Source organism: Mesocricetus auratus, unplaced genomic scaffold (assembly GCF_017639785.1).
Source record: "Mesocricetus auratus isolate SY011 unplaced genomic scaffold, BCM_Maur_2.0 Super-Scaffold_15014, whole genome shotgun sequence".
Lineage (NCBI taxonomy): Eukaryota > Metazoa > Chordata > Mammalia > Rodentia > Cricetidae > Mesocricetus > Mesocricetus auratus.
Window position 1 is genome coordinate 13,914,124 of NW_024429186.1, and position 22,521 is coordinate 13,936,644.

At 46.9% G+C, this 22,521-nt stretch overlaps 1 protein-coding gene across 1 annotated transcript in view; it reads right to left on the reverse strand.

The window, feature by feature from the left end:
* Positions 1-4,388, reverse strand: part of LOC101834794 (Krueppel-like factor 14) — a 46,892-nt gene extending 42,504 nt beyond the window's left edge. The window contains exons 1-3 of the mRNA XM_040743401.1: positions 4,350-4,388; positions 3,053-3,656; positions 2,495-2,809 (exon numbers count right to left, since the gene is read on the reverse strand). Coding sequence (XP_040599335.1) covers positions 2,495-2,809; positions 3,053-3,656; positions 4,350-4,388 — 958 coding nt within the window. The remainder of the gene's footprint in view (positions 1-2,494; positions 2,810-3,052; positions 3,657-4,349) is intronic.
* Positions 4,389-22,521: the final 18,133 nt, after the last annotated feature.

Below are 22,521 nucleotides of genomic sequence, written 5' to 3' on the forward strand. Positions count from 1 at the left end.
GGGCTCAGCTTTTGAGATCTTCTAGACGGAAAGTGGGTTTTAACCAGGCAAAACTGAAAAGGAAGAATCTATTCTGCATTGTCCATTTTCCTGGCGTTGTGCATGTGTGGGTAGGGAAAAGCCCCAAAAGATGTGAGGGAACCGATGAATTAAAATTTAAATACCAGAAAGGGGATCAATGGTGTATTGTGTAATCCAGTTTCGGGTGCTAGCAGTATGATACATGATCCGAAAATTGTTATTTCATAATTATGTTGTCATCTTCAGGAGTAACTTAATGAAGATCATTTCTCTCCATTCATTTTTATTCAAAACTGTACCCATTAATCACGAGGACCTAAAATACACAATTCTGGGAGATTAATGCTGCCACCAGGAAGCATTGTTTTCCCATCACAAACCCCACGGACATGCCAAAAAGAAAGGAAGACGTCTTTCTGGTTTTGTGAATTTCAAATAGCCACCAAACCCTGCTGGGAGCCGAGTTTCTGGGAAAAGATGGCATGTGTCCACTTGATTTGGGATTCGTACTGCTTTAGAAGGCACATTCATCTACATCTTTAAAAGGCTGATGAAAACCCATTAACAGCCCAGAGGTCAACTTGATGCATTCAGCTCTAATAACAGCCCCAAATAAGATAAAATTAAGTGAGGGTCTGGACACCCTTGCTGGCCACCTTTCTTGTCACAGCCTCTCTGAATGCACTCGGTGGCTTCCATTTGTCAGCGGAGAGTAGAGGTATGAGACTAGGCTACTACTGATGGTGGTTAGCCACACTGATGGGTCAGGCTGGAATTCGCTTACCAAATGTAGCTGATTCTTTTCAGGGGACAACAAGGCTTGTGTGTCAAGATGATACACTGAATTTTATTAGTTCTTAGGGGCCAACGTCATCCCTTGAATTGAAATGCCTAACCTATCCCATAACCCCAATCTGGCACCTTGGGACATTTTATAGCCACTATGTTTTTGCCCAATAAATAATCCACTAAGCAGGGGCATCACCTCTTTTGGCTGAACCGGAGTCTCATAGCTCTTTTGGCGCCGAGTCCTTGTCTTGGAAACCAACCATCTATTCAGTCCATAAGTCTGTGGCTGGTGGGCCTCCCACACCCTAGATCAGGCTTGTGACCCACTAGTTCTCACACTCAGAGTACTGGACCTGGGAGGGATCTGAGACATCACCCAACCCAGCCCTGATCCTTCTGTTAATACAGACCCTGAAGCCCCCGGGGCAAAGGGTGTTCCCTGCCCAACACCTTCACTTTCCACATGGTGTTGACAGGTGACTTAAATACTCAACCCCCCAAACGAGTGCTCCGACAGGACCAAAGATTCCCCATGGCCTCCTTGGTTGGGGTTACCTACATGCACTTAGGAGAAGAGTCACTGGCTGCACATCAGGGAAGCTGGGCATGCAGAGAGCCTCATGTGTACCGAAGCCTATCCCCTCTCCCTCTGGGCTAAGAAGTGTGAAGTTCTGCTGATGCACAGAGCGAGGGCCACTATGAGTCAGGACCCAGGTGGCCTCTGCCTTCTGGCCCTGCAGAATCAGCCCCCAGTTCCTGGGAAGTAGCTACCTCTAATTTGTAGAACCAGCCCAGGTGCTGCTGATGGGTTTGCCCAGGAGACAGGCTGAGATACCTTGTGGGGCTGAACTTGCATGGGGCACACAGCACAGAAGGGGACATATGGGAGTAACTGAAACCCTTCTCCATCCTTCCAGAGCCCTGGAAAACAGAGCCCGGGAAGAAAGCATAAGGAAACCATATTGACACCCCCACGCACACCCACACAAACACGGCACCCCCAACTGAAGGAGGAGGAGGTTTCACAGTTACCACACGCATCAGGATTGGCAGCATTGGATGGAGGAGTGAATGGAAAATACATTCTACTAGCAATTTATTCCATCTCAACCGTCATTGGAAGGAGTATTTTCACACACACACATACACACACACACACACACACACACACACACACACACAGTGGCTCTTGAGACGGAAGCAGCTAGTGGAGGAATGAGGCAGGCGTGTTTGTGACAAAAGGATCAGTTTGATGAGGTAGTGAGCACCTGGATTTCCATCTTGTGACCTTGATTAGCACATTCAATCATTCTGGGCCTCAGTTTCCATATCTGAAATACTGAGAAATGGTACTCTACTTCCTTGGAGTGGTTTGAAGACACACCACCCAGCAATGCCTGGACATCCACCAAACATCATGGTCCCCAAGTGACTAAGTCCGAATCCAGGTTTCACACATAGATGCTTATCTAGACCAAACAGGTCTCTTGCTTGCCTTGTCAAGCCCGCTCCTGTCTCCCAGATAGCCCAGGGAAACACTGGGTCTTGAAGGCACCTAGGCAATTAAGACTCAGGGTTTGGGGACAGATTCCATGCACTGGCTTGGTGGCTGCAGAGGGGGCTTGGAGGCTTCCTCAGAGCCTTCCGAAGGGGCTTTGTTCCCGAGGCTAAGGGCCTGGCTTACCGAGAAGAGCATCCGGAGGCAAGTGGGGGGCGCGCAGGGCACGCAGCAGAGCCACAGCCCGGCCCGGGCCCGGGGCGCGGGAGCCAGAGGAAGGCGAGAAGGAAGAGAGAAAGGTGGCCGCCGGTTCCTGCTTCATTCTCCCAAGCAGCAAGGACCCACTGGCCGCTGGCCGCTGAGGCTGGCCGCCGAGCAGCGAAGCCCGATCGTGCTGCTCATGTCCCCGTCGGCGGCTGGCGAGGTGTGCGTGGCTGGGTTGTCTGCAGGCGATACCCGGGGGCGCCTCATGCCCCGCGCCTGGGCTCGGAGGGAAGATCTCTGAGGGCAGCAGCGCCCGGGAAAGGAGAAGAAGAAAGCGTGAGAGCGCACTGAGCTGCGCCCCACGGGGCCAGGGGCGGGCAGCACCGCGCGCCCCACCCACCGCGCTCTGCGCCCCGCGCCGTGCACCCGCCGGCCAGCCGAACCCCAGAAACTTTAGCACATGGCCGGCTGGCCGGCCGTGATGGTCCGAGCCGCCCCACTGGTGGCGTAGTCCCGCCCTGGCCCCAGATGGCAGCTTACCCGCCGCCACAGCAACCGCAGTGGAGGGTTGCTCACCTGGCCGCAAGGAGAGTGGTGCACACCAGCGGGGGAGGAAGAAGGGGCGGCGACGTCGGGGTCCCCTTAGGGGAGGGGCAGCTAGACAGCCGCGATCCGCGCTCTTAAGGCATTTAGCGAGCCAGCCTACGGGGTCTGCAGGCCACGATTGGGGAGGATCCGTGCATCCCCCGCCCCGCGGTGCAAATGCTGACGACGCGCGCGGATTTCCCTGGCCCGGGTCTGCGGAGCCAGCCCTGTTACCTAGCGACTCGCTCCGGGAAGCCCACGCTGACGCGCTAGGAGCTGGGTTGCGGCAGAGGGGAGGGCAAGAGCAGGGAGGTGGGGGGAGATAGGAAGGGAGCTCCGGTGGGGGAGGGGTTAGGGGAAGGCTGGTTTTGCCGGCCAGAGCTCCTCCCTCTACCTCTACGTCGCTGCTGGGGAGTGGGCCAGGAGGACGTGGTCTCAGCCTGGTCCCAAGTATCAGGGACCTGCTCCCGAGTGAGGCTGAATGGAGGGAAAATGGTGATGCAGATTCCCGATGGCTGGGGTTACAGCAGCAGGTGGCGGCGACGTGGACCTTGGAGGCCTGCCGCCCATAGGAATGCAGAGATGATCCTGCGATGTGGTTGTGGGCATGTGTGTGTGTGTGAGACGCCCCCCCCCACGTGGAGTACTTCGGGACCTAGGGACTTGGGTGAGAGAGGGGTCTCCCCTTTCCTGGCCTCCTTCCCGGACATTTTGCTCTTGCTCTGTCCTGATCATGGAAGCTCTAGTCCCTATCTCATGGGTCTGAGCTCCACCAATCTCTTGGAGAACCAGAGGGTGGCTGCTAGGTAAGTGACAGCTCTGTCCTCAGCCCAATGACTCCTGGTATCTAGTTGCAGGGACTCAAAAACCTGCCTCCAGATGCCTTCCTCTTTACAGATTTCTCTGCTTCTCCGCCAGAATGGCCTTCAAACCCTGGTGCGTCCAGTTATCTGCAGCTTATAGGACGTTTCGAAGTAACCTAAAGTCCTCACTAAAATGGAGTCTTCGTCTCAAAAGGTCACAGCTAAGTACTGGTCCCTGGGGTATGTGAATGCGAATACGCATTTTCTATAAGGTGTACAGGACATCTTCTGGTTCTCCAGAACCTCTTCAAAAATGCACCCCCAAGGCTCAAGAAGAGTCCTTGTTAAAGCATGCAGGGACCAGTCTCTGAGGTTCGAGAGGCAAACAGCCAAATGCAGTGTCTACCTCCTAAGTAGAACCCTTTGGTTAGCAGATTCTCACATCCCACCATCACCAGGGCAGCAACGGGGTGCGAGGACTCCTCCATATCTAAAAGACTCTCTTGGAGGTACTTTCCCTTCCCTACCCACCCCAGGACGGGAGCACCTGCCTACTCCCTGGAGGACCAGTCCTAGCTTCACCCCTCATTTTTCCAAGGCTGCTGTTCTCTTCCTGGATGGGGTGAGTGGAGAAGCAGAAGAGGGAGGCAGACCTAACAGAGAATCACACCAGCACAGGACCCATGTCCTGGCCACTCCCACCGTGAAGACTTTATGAGGGTGGGGGAGGGGCTGCTGAGTCTTTTCTTGGTGGTGGTCTCCAAACAGGGCTTTCCCCCCATTCATTAATTCATCTATATTGTAGAACCTCCTACTAACCTTTCCAAACAGAAACCAGGCAGGACCTCCCACACAGTAATTTTTTAGAGAAAACTGCTGTCCTTCTTAACCCATAGGCAACAGTTACATTCTGACATTTGCCAGCAAAATTGAGAACAACATCTCTGAATTTGCCCCCAGTTTTTATGGGTGATGGCAACTCAACAACCCACTTTCTTCAGTGCTCACTTCCCATTTGGGGGGGATAATTTGACATTTAATTTGGTCAGAGAGTCCAGTACCTAAAATACATAAAACCTCAGAGTGTCTATTACATGCCCAACCGTTTGCAGGCCTCACTATTCCGGCAGACCGAGAGCCAGTGGGAATGCATGATTTGTTAGTGTGTCTCAGTCATGCTTTGCAGCAACACAACAAAACAACAACAACAAAACCACCCAGCACTTTCATTGTGTGTGTGTGTGTGTGTGTGTGTGTGTGTGTGTAGCATATGTGCATGTTAGTGGGGTACACGCACATGTGCATGGGAGTGTATGTGCAGAGGCCAAAGGTTAATAGGTCTATGTCCAGTATTTCCTCTGATACACTCTGCCATTACCTTTTGAGCCAGGGTCTCTCATATAATGTGTTATATGTTTGTATGAGCACCTAACCAACTGATCTCTCTTCCCAGCTCCTGGACTCAGAACACTGATGAGATCTGCATGCCCATGCTCATGGGGCAGTATTCACAATACCTAGAATATGAACTCAATCTAAATGTTCCATGACAGATGGATAAACTGTGACATATATATATTAGAATACTATGTTATATCATACAAAGAATGACATGCTATCATTTGTGGCACCCTCAATGAGTCTGGAGGATATTACATTAATGGAAATGAGCCAGACACAGTATATTAATCAGGGCTCTCTAGAAGAGCAGAACTGATAGAATAAGTATATTTTAGAAGGGGATTCATTAGGTTGGCTATGTAATATAGTCTGGGCAGTCGAACAAGGACTATCTTACATCTGAGAGACTGAGACCCTAGTAGCTGCTCAGTCCACGAGGCTGAATGTCTCAGCAGTCCCAAGCTGGTGCTGAAAGCCCCACGGGTTTCTGGGGGACTAAGGGCTAGCCCCTAGTCCATACTGGAAGCCGTGGTTGGGTCCTAGTATCAGTGAAGGATGTAGCAGAGCCACCAACAAAGCAAATGAACTTGCATACAAGAGCGAAGGCAAGCAGGTGAAAAGCAAAAAGCAAAAACAAAACAAAAAACCACCACAACAAAAACAGAAGGGGCCACTAACATTAAGAATAGGTCTTCCCACTTCAAATAATCCGATCAAGAGAATTGCTCACGGGCGTACCCAAAAGGCTACCTTTTAGTTGACTCCAGATTCAATCCACCATCACACATAGCTAGTCAAATACTGTGAGGAATCTAGAGACACTGATCTCACAGGAGTAGAGAATACAGCGGGACACAGCAGACAGGATAGGCAGGAGAGGACAGAATTTGGAAAGCTCCCAGCTTCAAAGTACAGACAGGAGGAATAGAGGCCAGGGTTCTGTTCCACAGTTGAGTAGCTACAAGTAACAATAACACAATGGGTATTTCAAAATGTGTGGAAGAGAATATGGGCCAGCTTGCCTGCCTCCCTCCCTTCCATACCCCTCCCTCCCCCTCTTTCTTCCTTCTTTCCTTCCTTCCTTCCTTCCTTCCTTCCTTCCTTCCTTCCTTCCTTCCTTCCTTTCTTTCTTCTGACCGGGTTTTTCTATGTATCCCAGGCTGGCCTAAGACTCCCAACCCTCCTTTCTCAGCCTGCTGAGCATGTGTGCCAGGAGAGAATTCCAAACCGTTTTACCACATGCATACAAAAATGTTTAAAGTAGTGGATATGACGGATCAAATGGTGATGTCACATGAGTGCAAGACACTCGGAAAGAGGTGTCACCAATTCCCAGGGACTGTTCTGCAGGATCCACATGACCCCTACAGGTCAATCCAGGCCACCAAAGACATGGCCACATTTCTTCAGGTCAGGAAGAGCGCTTTGATACTAGACCAGTGGTGGTGAAACAATATTTCACAGACCAAATCCAGCTCAGCAACGACTTTTGCTAACCATTGTATGGGTTCACAGCTGCCTGATTGTTTATGTGATAAAACGGGGTACTAAGACATTAGTATCTAGCCCCAGCTGAAGATGTCCAACACCAGATTGGCTGTCTTGGTAGGTAGTGAGCTCCCTGTCATCTGTGATTCTCAATCAAAAATAGAAGATCTAATAAACTGTGACTTATTGAGGAGGCCCCCAAGAGAACTGCCTTAGAGACTGTGAGAGTGCAGCCTCATGTCAGAGATGCAGGTTTCCTTGCTTCCTGGTCCTCATGAGAGTTAAAACTATAGAAGAGTAGACCCTGTAAAGAGAAGCCTTTTCCTTGAGAGAAGCCTTCCTGCCAGCCTGGTTCTAGAGCCACATCAGTCCCAAATAAACACACAGGAGGCTATATTAGTTATGAAGCTGTTGGCCTTGCTTGTTTCTTACTGGCTAACTCTGACTTAAGTATTTAACCCGTCTAAGTATTTCTCTTACCGGAGAGGTTTCCGGGCTTCCTACCCCATGGCGTTACATCTTGACTCTCTGTGTTTCTCTTTCCCAGAGTCCTCCTGGACTCCTAGTCCCACCTATCTTGGTTCTCTATAGGCCAACAGTGCTTTATTGACATAGTCACAGGACTTCCCCCATCAAGACCCCTCCATGGAGCACACTGAGAAGGACCTACTGCTTCCCAAACCAGTATCTAATGCCTGAAGATGAGTGCACTGGCTCTCACTTCCTGCCTTCGGGCCACCATTATAGCCAGGTGACTCATGTGACCTTCTTGTGTGTTTACAAGGGGTTAGCTTTGATGTCAGGGAAGTCAGCTCATTGGGCTTTTGTTGGGATTTCTAGGGACATCATTTAGCAAACTGCCAGACTCTGTACTGGACAGAGCATTTGTCCTTGGAGGCCTGGTCCCCTAGGTCCTTGGACAGCTTGAGCAGATTTCAATGATGATTTGGAAGTATCAAAAGCAAATGACCTATACAGCCAGGCACATCGATCAAAGGAAGCTGACTCTCAATACTGTTAATGGGAACTTGCTTCCTTTCCAACTGGGATGCAATGATCTCTTGGAGGAGGACCCAAAGTTCACGGTCATTTCCCCCACCCCTTAAGCTAGACTGAATACAAAACAGGTTAAGCATCTCCATCTCAAACAGTCTGGAAAACACTGTGGTGTGGTGGTGACAAAAGCCAAATGACTCCTGTCATAATCTACGGTACGTGTAGGAACTTCTTGACCAGCAAAGGAGAATGCCCCTTAATGAATAACACGCGCAAGGCTTGATTGATTAGACTAGCTTGTGCTGTCTCTGTGCACAGACCTGCTTTGCAGTCCCTAAGTGGCTCTATCCCACCCACGCTGCAGCAAATTCTAGGTACCAATTTTTCTAGAGCCCTCACTACTTTGAGAATTGATTCCTTTCCCTCATCAAAGTAAAACAGGAGGGAGATGGAGCTTAGTCTACTCTGCAGTTTGCATTATTCTTGCCATGGCTACTCCCAGGTGCTGGCACGGTGTTTGTTCCTTTGGATGTCCCCAGGTAGGGCTTTCCTCCTATTCGGACTCAAAGGCATCCATTCTCTGACAATTTATCATACTCGATATCTACTTAAGCCAAAGGCATGGCTTGCTCTCTAGGTAGGAGAAATATTAATGTTATCTAAGTCATCGTTAGAATTGTATACAAAGAATACCAGGGGCTTCTGCCCAGCGAGACTCAAATCAAGTGTCACGAAAAGCATCCCTGAATGCCTTTGCAGAGATCCCCTAAGGCAGACGTTCCAGTGTTTTCTGTTCCCATTCGTCTGTGACAGTGATTATCGCATCTCAAAGCTGGGATGTCACCTCTAGCTTCTGCTTCCCCTCTGGCTTCCTTACAGGAAGCCTGCCTTATGCTCACGTCTCCCATAGCCAGAGCTTGGACATGCTAAATTCTTAAATGAGACTTGTTTCGTATTTTTCTGCCTTTTTCCCCCTCTCATGATAATGTGTGGTGTGAGGGACAAAAGAACAATAGTTTTGTATCCACTTAATTACAAACAAAACACATTCCTGGGTGTTTTATTTATGATTATCCAGAGCTGACTTGCTGGGTTTGGGCTCTTGAGATTAAATCGGGAAATATTGTGCAATGAATTGCTGTGAACACACCACACTCATTATTCCGTTCCAGCGATTAATATTACCATACTAAATTCAGTCCTGCTGGGAGATTGTTCCATAAAATGGGCATTTCCATGAAACCATTAGAAATGTGAAGGCTGTCACACTCGCTCGTCTTGCCTATCAGACTCAACTGTTCATAATGTTAATTGCTCCAAACCTGACAAATGTTCTCCGATGATGGGGAAGCCATGGTGATGATGAGAAACACTCCATGGAGATGACACTTAGCAGGCCTGCCCCCTCCACCCACACACCCAGCTTACTATGCCATCTGGGACCACTGACAGGAGCTTTCAGTGGTCACTCCAGTCACACTTACAGAAGAGATGTCTTGAGTACCAGGAAGGCAAAGTTTCGTCACCCTGCCTCTCCATTCGTGACCTTTACGGTGGCTTTATTTATTCTAACCAGCCACAGGCCAGTTTGCCCCGTTAGAGGCTCTGCATGAAGAGCCCACTTTGAGATCCCAGAGACAGATTCCTTTAGTGATAACATAGGGATGGCAGATGGATTGCCTACAGAAAGCTGATGTCTCCTGAGGCACAAGAAGAACATTGGGCAGTCAGGGTGATTATACTGATGACCTGCTCTGGAAAACTTCCGAAGATGAGTCACCGAGAAGAGAAAGTTAAGGCCTGAGATCAGGATGTGAGCATCCCTGCTGGTGTCCCCCATCGGCCCCCATCACCATCACCATCACCGTCACCTCCCGCATTAATCACCTCACAGCTTTGTGGCATCCCTACCTGCAGTTCACAAGTGAGTACATTTCGTGAGCTATTTGAGAAATGGAAACAGCAATCTCCAGGGCCCAAGATCATCTCTCATCTTCCACACTGAGCAGCTGCCAATAGCATGCTAACAGCGAGATATGTTTATATAGTATAAGCCAAGGGATATCAATGATAAAATCCAGCACCTTCCACTACTCAACAAATGCAAGTGAGGAACTTTCCAGAACAACCTCTCTTTTCTGAGAAAACAAAACAAGAAACAACAACAAAAATAAAAAATCCATGACTGAAAGGCTGTCCTTCTGTCCTTTCCAAATTCTGTCATCTTCTTCAGAGCTCTCCAACGCAGAACACTGTGTCATCACACTTACTTTTGGACAAAGAAAAAAGTCTTTTTCCATTTCTTCTCTATCTTTATTTCTTCAACCATCAGTGTTAATTGTAAGAACCTTGCTAACCACACCATTGGAATGTGCTATGTTTTCACTGAAAGTATGCATCAGGGGCTGACAGGATGGCTCAGTGGGTAAAGGAGCTTGCAGCCAAGTCTGAAAACCTGGGTCCCAGTGTCACTAATTCAGAGGGGAGGGTGGAAGGTGGGGGCGGGTATTTGTGCAGGTATGTGCGTGCACACTCAACCATGCAAGGCCACTAATTCATAAGGGGGCAATGGTGCATGTGTGTGCATGCACGCTCATCCACGCTCGGTCAGATGGCTGGAGACACTGTAGAAGCCGAGGAATGTGAGTGAGAGCTCAGAAGCCACAGGCAGTGATGGGTGATGGCCGAGTTAACACACACAGAGCCAAAAGAGAAAGAAAACAGACATCCCAAGCACAGCGAAAATCTGTCCTAAAGACTCCAACTCGGTAGGATCAGCCAAACTTCTCTGGAAACGCAGCAGAGAATATGTTCACCCTCCTCATTTTGTCTCAGGACTGCGAAGTGACTAGTGCCCACTGGCTGTTGTGTTGACAGCTGAGTAGGATGGAGGGTGAAAAAAGGAAGTACAAAGCTCTAAACAAAGACATTGCCTGGGAAATGCTGACTTGAGAGCGAGCGAGCACAAATCTGCCCTCTCTTCTCTGGCAAAAGCTGAATCACCCTGTCTCACAAAGACCTTGGGAATACTTTGGTGGGAGCGGTCACACTGTGATATGTGCAGAGTCAGAGCCTATGAGGGGTTACAGCATTTAGATATGCTTCCCCCCCAGTCCTGGAGTGTAATATCTAGGAGACGTTCACAGAGCCATGAACATCCCTCCAATAGGTAGGAAAACATACACAACTTAAAAAAATCTTGCAGTTGTTTCTCCTTTATTTGGGGTGGGTGGTGATAATAGCTGTAGCATGAACTTTGCATAATGCTGGCCTTCCATAACTTGTTTTATTTAATTCCTTAACCAAACCCAGGAAGTAGGCCACAGATGTGGTTCGTACACATCTGAAGCCAATGTATAGGTTAGTTTTCACTGATAGCCATACACATATTGACTTACAACAACACACATTTTGTGTGCAGGTATGGGAGTGCGTGTGTGCGTGCGTGCGTGCGTGCGTGTGTGTGTGTGTGTGTGTGTGTGTGTGTGTGCGCGCATGCATGTGCAAATGTTGATGACAAGTGTTTTCTTTAATCTGTCTCCACCTCATTTGTTGAGATAGGGTCTCTCACTGAACCTGGATGTCACCAGTCAGGCTGCCTGCTCTGTGAATGCCAAGGATCCATCTTTTTCTACTTCCCCAGACTGGGATAACAGGGGCTTTTCATATGGATACTGAGGATTAAACTTAGGTCCCCATGCTCGCACAGCCATTTCTCTGGCTTATCTCTCAACACACACTTTATCATCTCACAGTTACTGTGTTAAAGACCTAGGCCCATCTTCGTTGGGTTTTCTCTCAAGCATGCCAGCCAGGGCTGGGATCCCATCAGAGGGTTCGGTGGGCTCATCTCCACCTCAGCTCATGGCATTGTTGACACAGTGGAGTTCCCCGAGGGAAGCTGGCCTGGCCTCAGCGTTTCCCAGCTGACTTTTGGCTAGAGGCCACTCTCAGTTCCTTGCCATGTGGCCCTCCCCATCAACTTGCAAACTGTGCAAGTTGAGAAGGCAATAAAGGAGTGTGCTGGAAAGAGGGAACCATAATCTTACATAATCTAATCACCAGCATGGCACCCTCTCACCATTGCTATGTCTTACCGATTAAGAGCAAACCCCAGATCGTGCCTGCAGTCAAGAAAAGGGGATTTTACAAACATATGAAGACTGACAATCTTGGACCTTGGGGACATCTTGGAGTCTCTTGGCATCCCACCATTTGCTTCTAATAAATGACCCTACCACCATCCTGCCTTCCAGCTGTCTCTTCTCTTCACCTCGGCAGATCTTTCTGCTCCCAAAAGCACTCATCTCCAGCTCTAGCCATGCTTTCCTCCAGAAAGCACAGCCAGCCACTCCAGCTGTCTATCTCTGGTCTTTCCTGTAGACCCTCTGGCCTCTACAGGAGCAGACACGGAAGTCATGAAACATTACTGTGATTAGCCTTTTCCCATGGAGCCTACTTTGTAGGACGCAGCTCATGCCATAAACCCTGCAGCTCCAGGATTCTGTGTGGATTCTTTATGGGTCATCTACTTGTTGGAGGAGGAGGTGACAGTTGTGAACTCAAGGTCACCATACCAGTTATGAGCTCAAGGTTACCATACCCACTGAACACCACTCTTATCAGTTTTACAATGGAGTTTAAGCATCCACACTAGGCAGAGGATTAAAAACTATGTCAGAAGAACAGTGTTACACACCTTCATTCCTCCATCCTGTCCACTATTATACTGTTTCTTTGGGGAAATGCACTTAAAAATTTAAATTTGACCCTATGGACCAAAAAGGAGCCTCAGAAGGTGCTAAAATGAGGACTAGGGGAAGCAGGGAAGTGTATTAAATATTCTACCTTCTTCAGTGAAAGTAATTGTTTGTGTGTCTTCTAGAATTCACCCAGATGCATCCCTCATTCCATTCATTGCCCCAACTTTATTTTAGATACTCAGCCTTCTTCATCTGAAAGCCTCAACAGGCTCAGCATCTGGCCTCTTGGCCTCTAATTCATTATCCACTATGTAGGCCTAGTGACCTTCTGTTATGCAACAGAGTTTTCCTAGGGAGACACAACTCTCTCTCCCTCTCCCTCCCTCCCTCCCTCCCTCCCTCCCTCCCTCCCTCCCTCCCTCTCTCTCTCTCTCTCTCTCTCTCTCTCTCTTTCCTCCCTCCCCCTTCTCATACTCACAGGCACATGAATCTACTTACTCCAGTGAGAAAGCCCACAGCAGACAAAAGTACAGATATCACCAAAGTTTATCTTGATAAAACAATGAGTTTTATTGTTATTTTATTACTTACAGGAATAGAGATGCAGTGGTTTGAATAAGAACGGCCCTCACAGGCTCATATACTTGAATGCTTAGTCACACCAGGGAGTGACACTATTTCAAAGGACTAAAATGATTAGGAGATGTGGCCTTGTTGGAGGAAGTTACTGGGGGTAGACTTTGAGGTTTCAAATGCTCAAACCAGGCCCAGAGTCTCTCTCTACCTGCTGCTTGAGTATCTGGATGTAGAACTCTCAGCTACTTCTCCAGTACCATGTTTTCCTGCATGCCACCATGCTTTCCACAGTGATGATAATGAACTAAATGTCTGAACTATAAGCTAGTCAAGCTAGTCCTGATAAAAAATGTTTTCCTTTATAAGAGCTGCTATGGGTATGATATCTTTTCATGGCAATAGAAATTATAACTAAGAAAATTGGAATGAAAAATAGCATTAGCAAAACCTCCCAACCTTTTATAGGTAGGCTGCAGGTGTGCACTGTGGATCCTTCTAATAACATCCCGCCGCAAAAAGCAGACAATGAAGCAGGGTGAAAAAATGCCATGCCCCAGCATACCCCAGAAGGTCCTCTCCTGTCAGGTGGACAAACAGAGTATCTGCTTCCCTGTGGTAGCTTCTGGTGACCAAATCAGGATTAGTGGATGCTAGCCACCATGCTGGTGTGGAGAGATGTGTGTTGGTCATGCCTGCATCATTTCTGACTGCATGTGTCTCACTCATAGTGGAGACTGCTTTTTTGTCATCAGGGACCCTGCCTAAATACAAGGTCTTTCAAGTCCCTGTGCTAACAAACATCTTCAACCTCTCTCTCGGCACTCCTCTACATGTCCCAGAGTGTGAGTTCACTGTGTTACAGATATTTCAGAGCCTTTTGATTGGCAATGAACTCATCTACCTGTATAGGCAAGAAATGTTTTGACTTTGTTGACCATTTTCTGTGGGCAGCTCATGTTTTTGCTTATATATAAGCTTCCTTGTTTTTATGCTAGGAAATGTCCTATCTAAATCATTAGTTACCATGACAGTTGCTAGACTGCTGACTATACTCACTTGCCATCCTCAGTGGTTTGTGGGAGAGAGTGCCTGACCCAAGCTGAGCCCATTAGATCTCTAAGTCTAATATATGAGTCCAAGAACTTTGGGACACATCATGTCACTTATTGGATCTTTGACAAGTTATCATAAAATTAAAATTATTTAAAACAAATGTCCTCCATGTTTGAGTCAGGAATATGATGCAGCTTTCTTGAGACCTCTGCCTCCAGGTATCATCAGAAAGCTGTCATCAAGTCAACTGGTGTCCCCACCTCATCTCAAGGCTCAATTGGGGAAGGTCGTCCTGCCAACTCCACATGAATAGGCCCTATGGTCTTTGTGTGCTGGCTGCTCTTGGCAATTGAATGTCTCCAGTTCCCAACTGGTTGATGGCCAGAGGCTGCCCTCAGTTTCTCACCATGTGGAAACTTTTAATGTGTCCACTGGTTTCATTCAAACAATCAAAGGAAAATATGCCATAGTCTTTTTTTAAAAGAATCACTCCACGGATATATACTGTATGCTGAACACTGTCCTCCAGCTTTGTTAATCCTGTTTGTTCCCAAGACAATTTGATATCTACTTTGATGTTGCTCTCTGTCTATCTCACAGAGAGAGAGAGAGCATAAAGTTATATGAGAAAACATCTGATATTTGTCTTTCTGAGATGTCTTAATTCACTTACTCTGATTGTATACAGTTGAATTGATTTCATTGTAAATAGCATACCTTCATTAATCTTCATGACTTCCAGAAACTTCCACTGTGTATATATGTCACATTTTATTTATCCATTTCTCTGTTGTTGAGCATCATAGCACATGGACTGTGAGAGGTGGCCTTTTATGATATTCTGTTGGATCAGATCAAGAGTGTTCACATACTTGGCATATGTTCAAAGAGTTGGCAGTTTGAAGTCATCAAATTATTCAATGTTGGAGCTTTTAAATGTTCTCATTTTATCTTCTGAGGAAGTTAAGAATGAAAAGGAAGTGTGTGCTTTGTCCTTGGTCTCACAACTAGCAATACAAGGACAGCACTACTACACAGTTTTAAATTCTGACTGCATTTGGCTAGCTCAAATGCCTCCCCATGACACTGACAACAGCACAGCGGGTTTGGAGGGGTGGTTTCTCACTATGGACAGAGTCCAGACGATGCCCTCATCCTGGGGGGGGGGGCGCTAAGGAGGTGGTTCAGGACCACGGACAGCAGCCAGTCAAAGGCCCTTTAAAGATTGCTCAGCACTGTGGATAGAGGCTCTTCGGTCCACCCATCTCTTTGGGGCTGACAGAGGCCCCGTCACCTCCGTCTCTGACTTGTTAGATGGATAGTTCAGAACAGTGGAGAGCAACCCCATTTTCACCTCCCAGACTGGGTTAGACAGGGAAGATGGGCGCACCTCCACCTGTGAGGTGGTTAAAAGGTGTGTCAGCACCACGGACAGCGGCATTCTTGTTTTGCTCTGCCTTTCAGGCCTAGCTGCCCAGCAGCTTCTGAATCCGTGAATAAAGGATTGAAATTAAAACATCTGGTCTACCAAGTAAAGACTTAGAAGGGTGAGATTACTTTTGAGATGATTTATACTCTTGATATATACATATGAGAATATTCCTCTTGTGGCTGTGAGGGATAGCATCTCAACGCTTGTCAGACAAAGAATTTAGTTGCTATTTTTTTTTTTTAAACAGGCGTTCAATAATTCTTGAGGATCGGTTTGTTTCAGAGAGAAATCAGCATTCTTGCAACTCAATGATCTAAAAATATGCTGTGGGAAAATTATTTTATAGCCTAATGCAGAATGCCTCTCCCTCTTCGTTTTGCTGAACAATGTTCTTTGTTCCTGCAGAGTCATGTGCTTGCTCCCCTACTGGTTTGGCTCGCAGAGTCCAAATAGTTGAGGCATTTCATTTGCTCTCTTTAATACTTGAAGACTGTCAGTCGGCATGCATTTTGGCATAGCAAGAAGTGATGCTCGAGGGGCCTATCCTACTGGATCTGAAGAGGAAATCCTTCAAATTTGCTATTTGCAGAAATTCAAACATAAATACTTCAAGAATAAAAGTACCTTTTAAAATATCCCCAATTCTGGATTTGAAGGCTCAGAGTTGAGACAGCCATCTGTCCACATTACAGTCTAGTTGTCCCCATTAGAAGTGACAATGTTATTGCTTTAGAGGGTGTTAGGAAGCAGATATGCATTCTCCATAAGATGCACAGTAAAAGGCAGGCGTAAAGAGGATTAAACATGAGTTTCAAGAACAAAAACTGGGGAAAGATTGCTACACACTCATTGGGTTCACACTTGAATCTTCCCAGTGTTCTGGCTTGGGTTTTTGTTGCTTACACTTCTGGGCCACAGTGCATTATTGAAGGAAGTCAGGATAGCAACTTGAAGCAGAAACCAAAGAGGAACACTACTTACTGCCTTCCTCTCTCTGGTCCATGCTCAGCTAGCTTTCTCTGCAACCCAGGGCCACATTTCCAGATCTGGAACTGACCACAGCTGATCCTCCCCCATCAGTCAACGATCAAGACAATCTCCACTAACATGGCCACAGGCCAGTCTGATCTGGGAAGTTCTTCAGTTGAGGTTTCCTTTTCCAAGATGACTCAAGGTTGTGTCAAGATGACAGTAAATACTAACCAGTAATGCCACTATATGCTGCAAACTTGATGAAGTCAGGAACTTTGTCATTCATCTTAATGTCAGTACTGTCCCCATGCCAAGCTCTAGATTCCCAATAAATGTTCTGTGCTTTGAAAGGAATAACTCAAATAAAGCAGGACTGCATCACACAAGGACTGAATCTGCCTTCTACACAAAATCACTTTGCTGCTTTCTCTTCCTTTTCTTTTAGTTGTTTTTTTTTTGTGTGAAATAGCAGCAGTTGGAAAACTCTTAAATGAAACTACTGTAACGCATAGGGAGAGTCTGGGAGAGAAAGCCTGATGATGGAGTAAGCAAAGGGGAAATTATTTTATTGTGCCATGTAGCATTTAATTAAAATTACAATATAGGTAACTTTGATGTCAGAAATCTATCTCGGATGCTTCTAAATGGAACCCCGTTTGTCAAAAAACTGAGAGTCATTGTTAGCAATCTTTGTCGAAACTCAGCCAAATGACATTACTCACCCACAGTGCTGCTGTATGGACAGCATAACTTCACTTTATTCTGAAGTGTCTACATGAAGTCAGTAGTGGTTTTATTCCTTCTCTCCCCAACCATGTCAGTTTTGCAGACAAAATCTCAGGAAAAGAGAAGACATCTTCACTCTGCTTTGGGCACAAGACTTATCAGCGTCTCAATTCCCGCTTCAAAATATGCACCATAGTCTCATCCCAGGGGCCTCTTTCATGAATCAACAAATCTCTATGAGACCTCTTTGCAATTCTATAAGGAATTTCATTTCTTCTCTCCTTGCTCTCTCCCTCCCTTCTCCCCTCCCTACCCTCTTCCCTTCCCTTCCTTTCTCCCCCTTTCTTCATTCCCCCTCTCTCCTTCCTTCTTTCATCCATTCCTGTCTTCCAGTTTCATTGCTTTCCTCCCTCCCTTGCTTGCAATTACTTTGTGTTTCAGTAGAAGAGCTGTTGTTTTAAATAGTGAAACGAATAAAGAGGAGCAAGACCTGAGTCGATCCATGAGCCCCTGGGGTACCCTGGTTTGCTTCTGCTGGTATCAGCACTGCAGGAGGAAGACTCCTGGGAAGGTGTATGGGGAAACCTCACCCTGAAGTGTTGAGGAAAGACCCCAAGTCCCACCCTGGACTGGAATGGCATCATTCTGGGCAAATCTCTTCTATTTGCACAGCTTTATCTTTCTCACCTGCACAGTGGGGCTGATGACTGAGGCCTCACAGTGTGTGAGTTTGGGGACACTAAAGTCTTATAAGAACCATAGAACTCAGCTAGGTGGTGGTGGTGCACGCCTTTAATCCCAGCACTCAGAAGGCAGAGGCAGGTGGATCTCTGTGAGTTCAAGACCAGCCTGGTCTGCAAGAGCTAGTTCCAGGACAGCCTCCAAAGCCACAGAGAAACCCTGTCTCAAAAAACAAACCAAAAACATGCAAGCAAACAAACAAAAAGAACCATAGAACTCATGACTGGAGAGGTGGTTCAGAGTCTAAGAGCACTGGCGGCTCTTCTACAGGACCAGGATTCAATTCCCAGTACTCACATGACAGCTCACAACTGTTTGTAACTCTATCTCCAGGTGATCTGATTTCCTCATATGAACATGCATGCACCAATGAACATAAAGTAAAAATAAATTTTAAAAAAGAACTGTAGAACTCACTACTCAAAAGTACCAACAGTGCTCTTTTCACTAATCACTATGGCATTCGAAAACACTAGGAACATTTGAACCTGACATCCAAAAGAGAATGATAAATGGGCATGCTGTGCATCTGTTCCCAACACTGGGAAGGCTGGAGGGTGGAGAGTTTAAGGTCAGCCTGAGTTAAATAGTGAGAGTCAAATAGCAAAGTATTCTAAGTTACTTTTCTATTGCTGTGATAAACACCAGGACTTAAACCAACTTGGGAAGGAAAAGGTTTATTTGACTACCAAGTTAAGTTAGAGTCCATCATTGTGGAAAGCCAAGGCAGGATCCTGGAGGCAGGAGCTGATGCAGAGGCCGTGGAGGGTCACTGCTCACTGGTTTGCTCCTCATGGTTCACTCAGTTTTCTCTCCTACAGCATCCACAATGACCTGCCCAGGGTGACACTGCCCATAGTGGACTAGGCCCTCCCATACTGATCTTTACTGAAGAAAATGCCCCACAGAAACTCCCACTGACCAGTCTGATAGAGACAGTATTTAATTGATGGCCCACTTTCCCTAGTGATTCAAGTTTGTGTCAATCAGACAAAAACTTACCAGCACATAAGGAAAATTCCTTCACTTCAATGTCATATTCCCAGGACAGTGTCTAAGAGTGTGTTTTACATGCAAACAGCTGGGAGCAGCTGTAACCGAATCCCATCACTGGAAGAAGGATGGTTAGGAACAGGAGTGCCTCTCCTGATTATGCAGTCTTGTTTATTGCACATCTGCTATTGCCTGGGACCTAGGCTGGTTCCATAAAGCAGAATGAGTCGGGATCTGAGCCTGGTCCCTAACAACAGCAAATTAAATAGTGCATCAGCAGAAGAGAAGAGGGTGCACTGGTGATGGTTTGCATCCTGGATTGGATACTTTTTAAGTGAATTGTCTCTATATTGAATCTGCTGTTTCTAGGAGTCTCCAACTTTTATGTTTCTTGTTATTTTTTGTTACGTTTGCTGTTAATTACTGGCCACAGGAAACAGCAGACCTGCTACTCTGCAGATTACTAGAAAAGTTCTGACCTCATTGTCTACCTCAGAGCTACTGGTGTCTTTCCAAAGGAGCAGACAGAAACACCTGGGATTTAAGAGCTGGGAAGTGTTTGAAGCAAATGTGTTACGACTTCCTCATATTTCATAAATGCCAACCAAAACCCAGAGAGGCTGTTGTATGACAAAACTTTTCCTGGGAAGATACAACAACATCTCTACTCGCTCCAGAGAGTGGCAGACCGAAACACAGGTGCCACTAATGTCCAACTTGGTGAAGTGATGAATTTTATTAGGGTTACTTAGAGGAGCAGAAATGACTCCAAGACAGCTGCATCACCAAAGCCCACCCCAGCATGGTTGACAGCTCACAAAACAGCTCAACAGGAGAATGTCCTTTCCAAGTGACTAGTCTAAACCTCTTCTAGTTATTAAATCTGTGACAGGGTTGGGCAGATAATTCAGGGTCTCACCTAAATCTCTCATACTCATGCAGACTGCCCCAGCTCTGAAATTGGATGACCTTCCATTCTGTGTACAACCTTGCCCTAGGACACGCTACCTACCCAGTGTCCCAGGATGCTAGGTTACTCTACAATGCCCTGGATCTTCCAGAAAATAAATGAGACGAAAGACTGAGTGTGGCATCTTGGGAAGACTGGTTATGGTTTGCTTGTTTGAGTTGTGATTCCTACTTGTTTGGGGGCATTCCAGAAACTTAGAAAAATACCCTAAAACTGATCTAGATGAGCCAGAATGCCCCTGCAGTCCCAGCTGCTTGGGAGGCTGAGCCAGAAGGATCACTTGAGGACAGACTGAGAAAGATGAGAAAATCTTAAAACCAGCAGAAGGCCAGCTTATTGCTGACTCAGGAAACTATTAGAAAACAGAGACCCAGAAGCTGTCACACAAGGACCTGGTTGTTGGTCTCCCTCTTACTCTCCAGATAACCCTCATGCTGCCTGGAATTTTCAATCATTCACTTGGTTGGGTGGTCCTTCAGCTCATTCAGTCATTAAAGCTGAAGGTTATGAGGTAGGCTCTGTGGATATTCCTTGTCTCTGTCTTTTGGTGGAGAGCCTTCTGGGAAAGCCCAACTATATAGAATATATACATTGCTGCAGTTAGCAATTGTGTGTACAGAATGAAACTGCACCAGGTGGGGTGACTAGAAGAGAATTTTGTGAAGATGTAAAGTGCAAGGAAAGATGCTTAGGCAATAGATGGATTCCAATGGTAGAAAGTAGTATTCACACAAGTACCTATTCATCCATCAATTTATCCCTCTATCCATACACACAACTATCATCTCTCCACCCACTCACTCATCTCTCTGTCTATCCATCCATCTACCCACCAATCCGTCTATCCATATACCCATCCATCTATCCATCCATATACCCATACATCCATATATACATCGATCTAACTATCCATCCATGCATGTATTCATTCACCCATCCATCAATTCATGAAACCATCATTTATCCACCCACCCACTCATCCATCCACATACCCACTCATCCATCATCATCTATCCATCCATATACACATACATAACTCATCCTCTTCCCACTCACCCATCATTCATTCATCCATCATCTACCTGTTCATCCATCCATCTAGCCAACCACCCATTACCCATTCATCCACCCACACTTACATCCATCCATCCATCTACCTGCCCACCCATCTAGCCATATATACAAACATGCCCATTCGTCTATCCACTCATCCATCCATCCTTCCATCCACGCATCTTGTTAATAGGTACTTATAGTAACCAAAGAATACAGAGGTAAAAATACAAGAGTTTGGCAAGACCACAAGAGAGAAGGAGGGTTTAGGGACAGCAAGAGTCTCTTTCTGCCTGGTACTAAAGTTTCCATGTGAAGAAGCAGTAGTGAGAAAGTCTGGAGAGGTGAGCAGGGACGCATCTCCAACTGAAACACTTAGGAATGGCCACAGAAGGTTGGTAGCTTAGGGAAAGTGGAAGGAGGGGTGTTTAGGAAAGGCAGTTTGGAAACTAGTTCTGGGTGAAGTCTGAGTTGAGAGTGGGCATAGAGCAGAAGGCAAGAGAACCAGTGGGGAGGCTGCCACTTTTCCAGAGGGACAAAGCAACTGGGCAAAGGTCATGGCTGTGGAGAGAGGAGGTCACAGATCTCATTTTACATGCTGTGACAGTTTGAATAAGAATGAGCCTTGATCCCCTTTATTGAAACTGTTTGGGGAAGATTAGGAGGTGTGGTCTTGTTGGAGTAGATGTGTCCTTGCTGGAGGAGGTATGTCACTGGGGTGGACTTTGAGGTCTGCCCGCTGCCTGTGGATCAGGATGGAAAGCTCTCCGCTACTACTCCAGCACTGTGCCTGTCTGCAACCCACCCGCCATGATGCCTATGGACTCACCCTTAAAACTGTGAGCAAGCCACCGATTATTAAATGCTTTCTTTTATGAGTGATGCTTTGGTCGTGGAGACTCTTCATAGTAATAGAATAATTGAGAGATGACAAGCCTTGCCATGACCACAACCTGCCCAGAGTAATCCTCGAGGCTGTAAATGTTTGTTGTGAAGCTAGCCTCTGTCCCAGATTTCCTGAGCAGCATGCCCTAGTGTCTTCATCAACCATGACTGGGACTTGGGCTGTCAGTCCTCTGGCTTTACTTGTGACCTCTGCATCTGCCCTTTGACCTCTGTGTCTGCCCTTTGGGTGTCAAAGACAGGTGTTTGCCACATCTGCCTACTCTGGGAATGTTCGGGGTCTTGCAATGTGGGAAGTTTTCATAGCTTGGCCCTCTAGAAAAGACAAAAGCTGGCGTGTCAGGGAAGCCGGGAGAGAGGAGTGGGGAAGACTTGGGCAAGGTGGAAAAAGTATCCCTCAAGCAAGAGGAAAGCCATGTGGAGGAGTTGGGACACTGTTGCCGTGTGCTGAAGCTGTTCAGACAGTGGCAGCCCACTGTGGATGGTAACTATGGGAGACACCACCCAAGGGTGTAAGTTGTGAAGATGGAGAACTCTCTTACTAGGAGGGCTGAGCTGGGTGGGGGTAGAGGAAGGAGAGGAAACTTTCTGCAGCCTCTGCTCTTGACAACCTT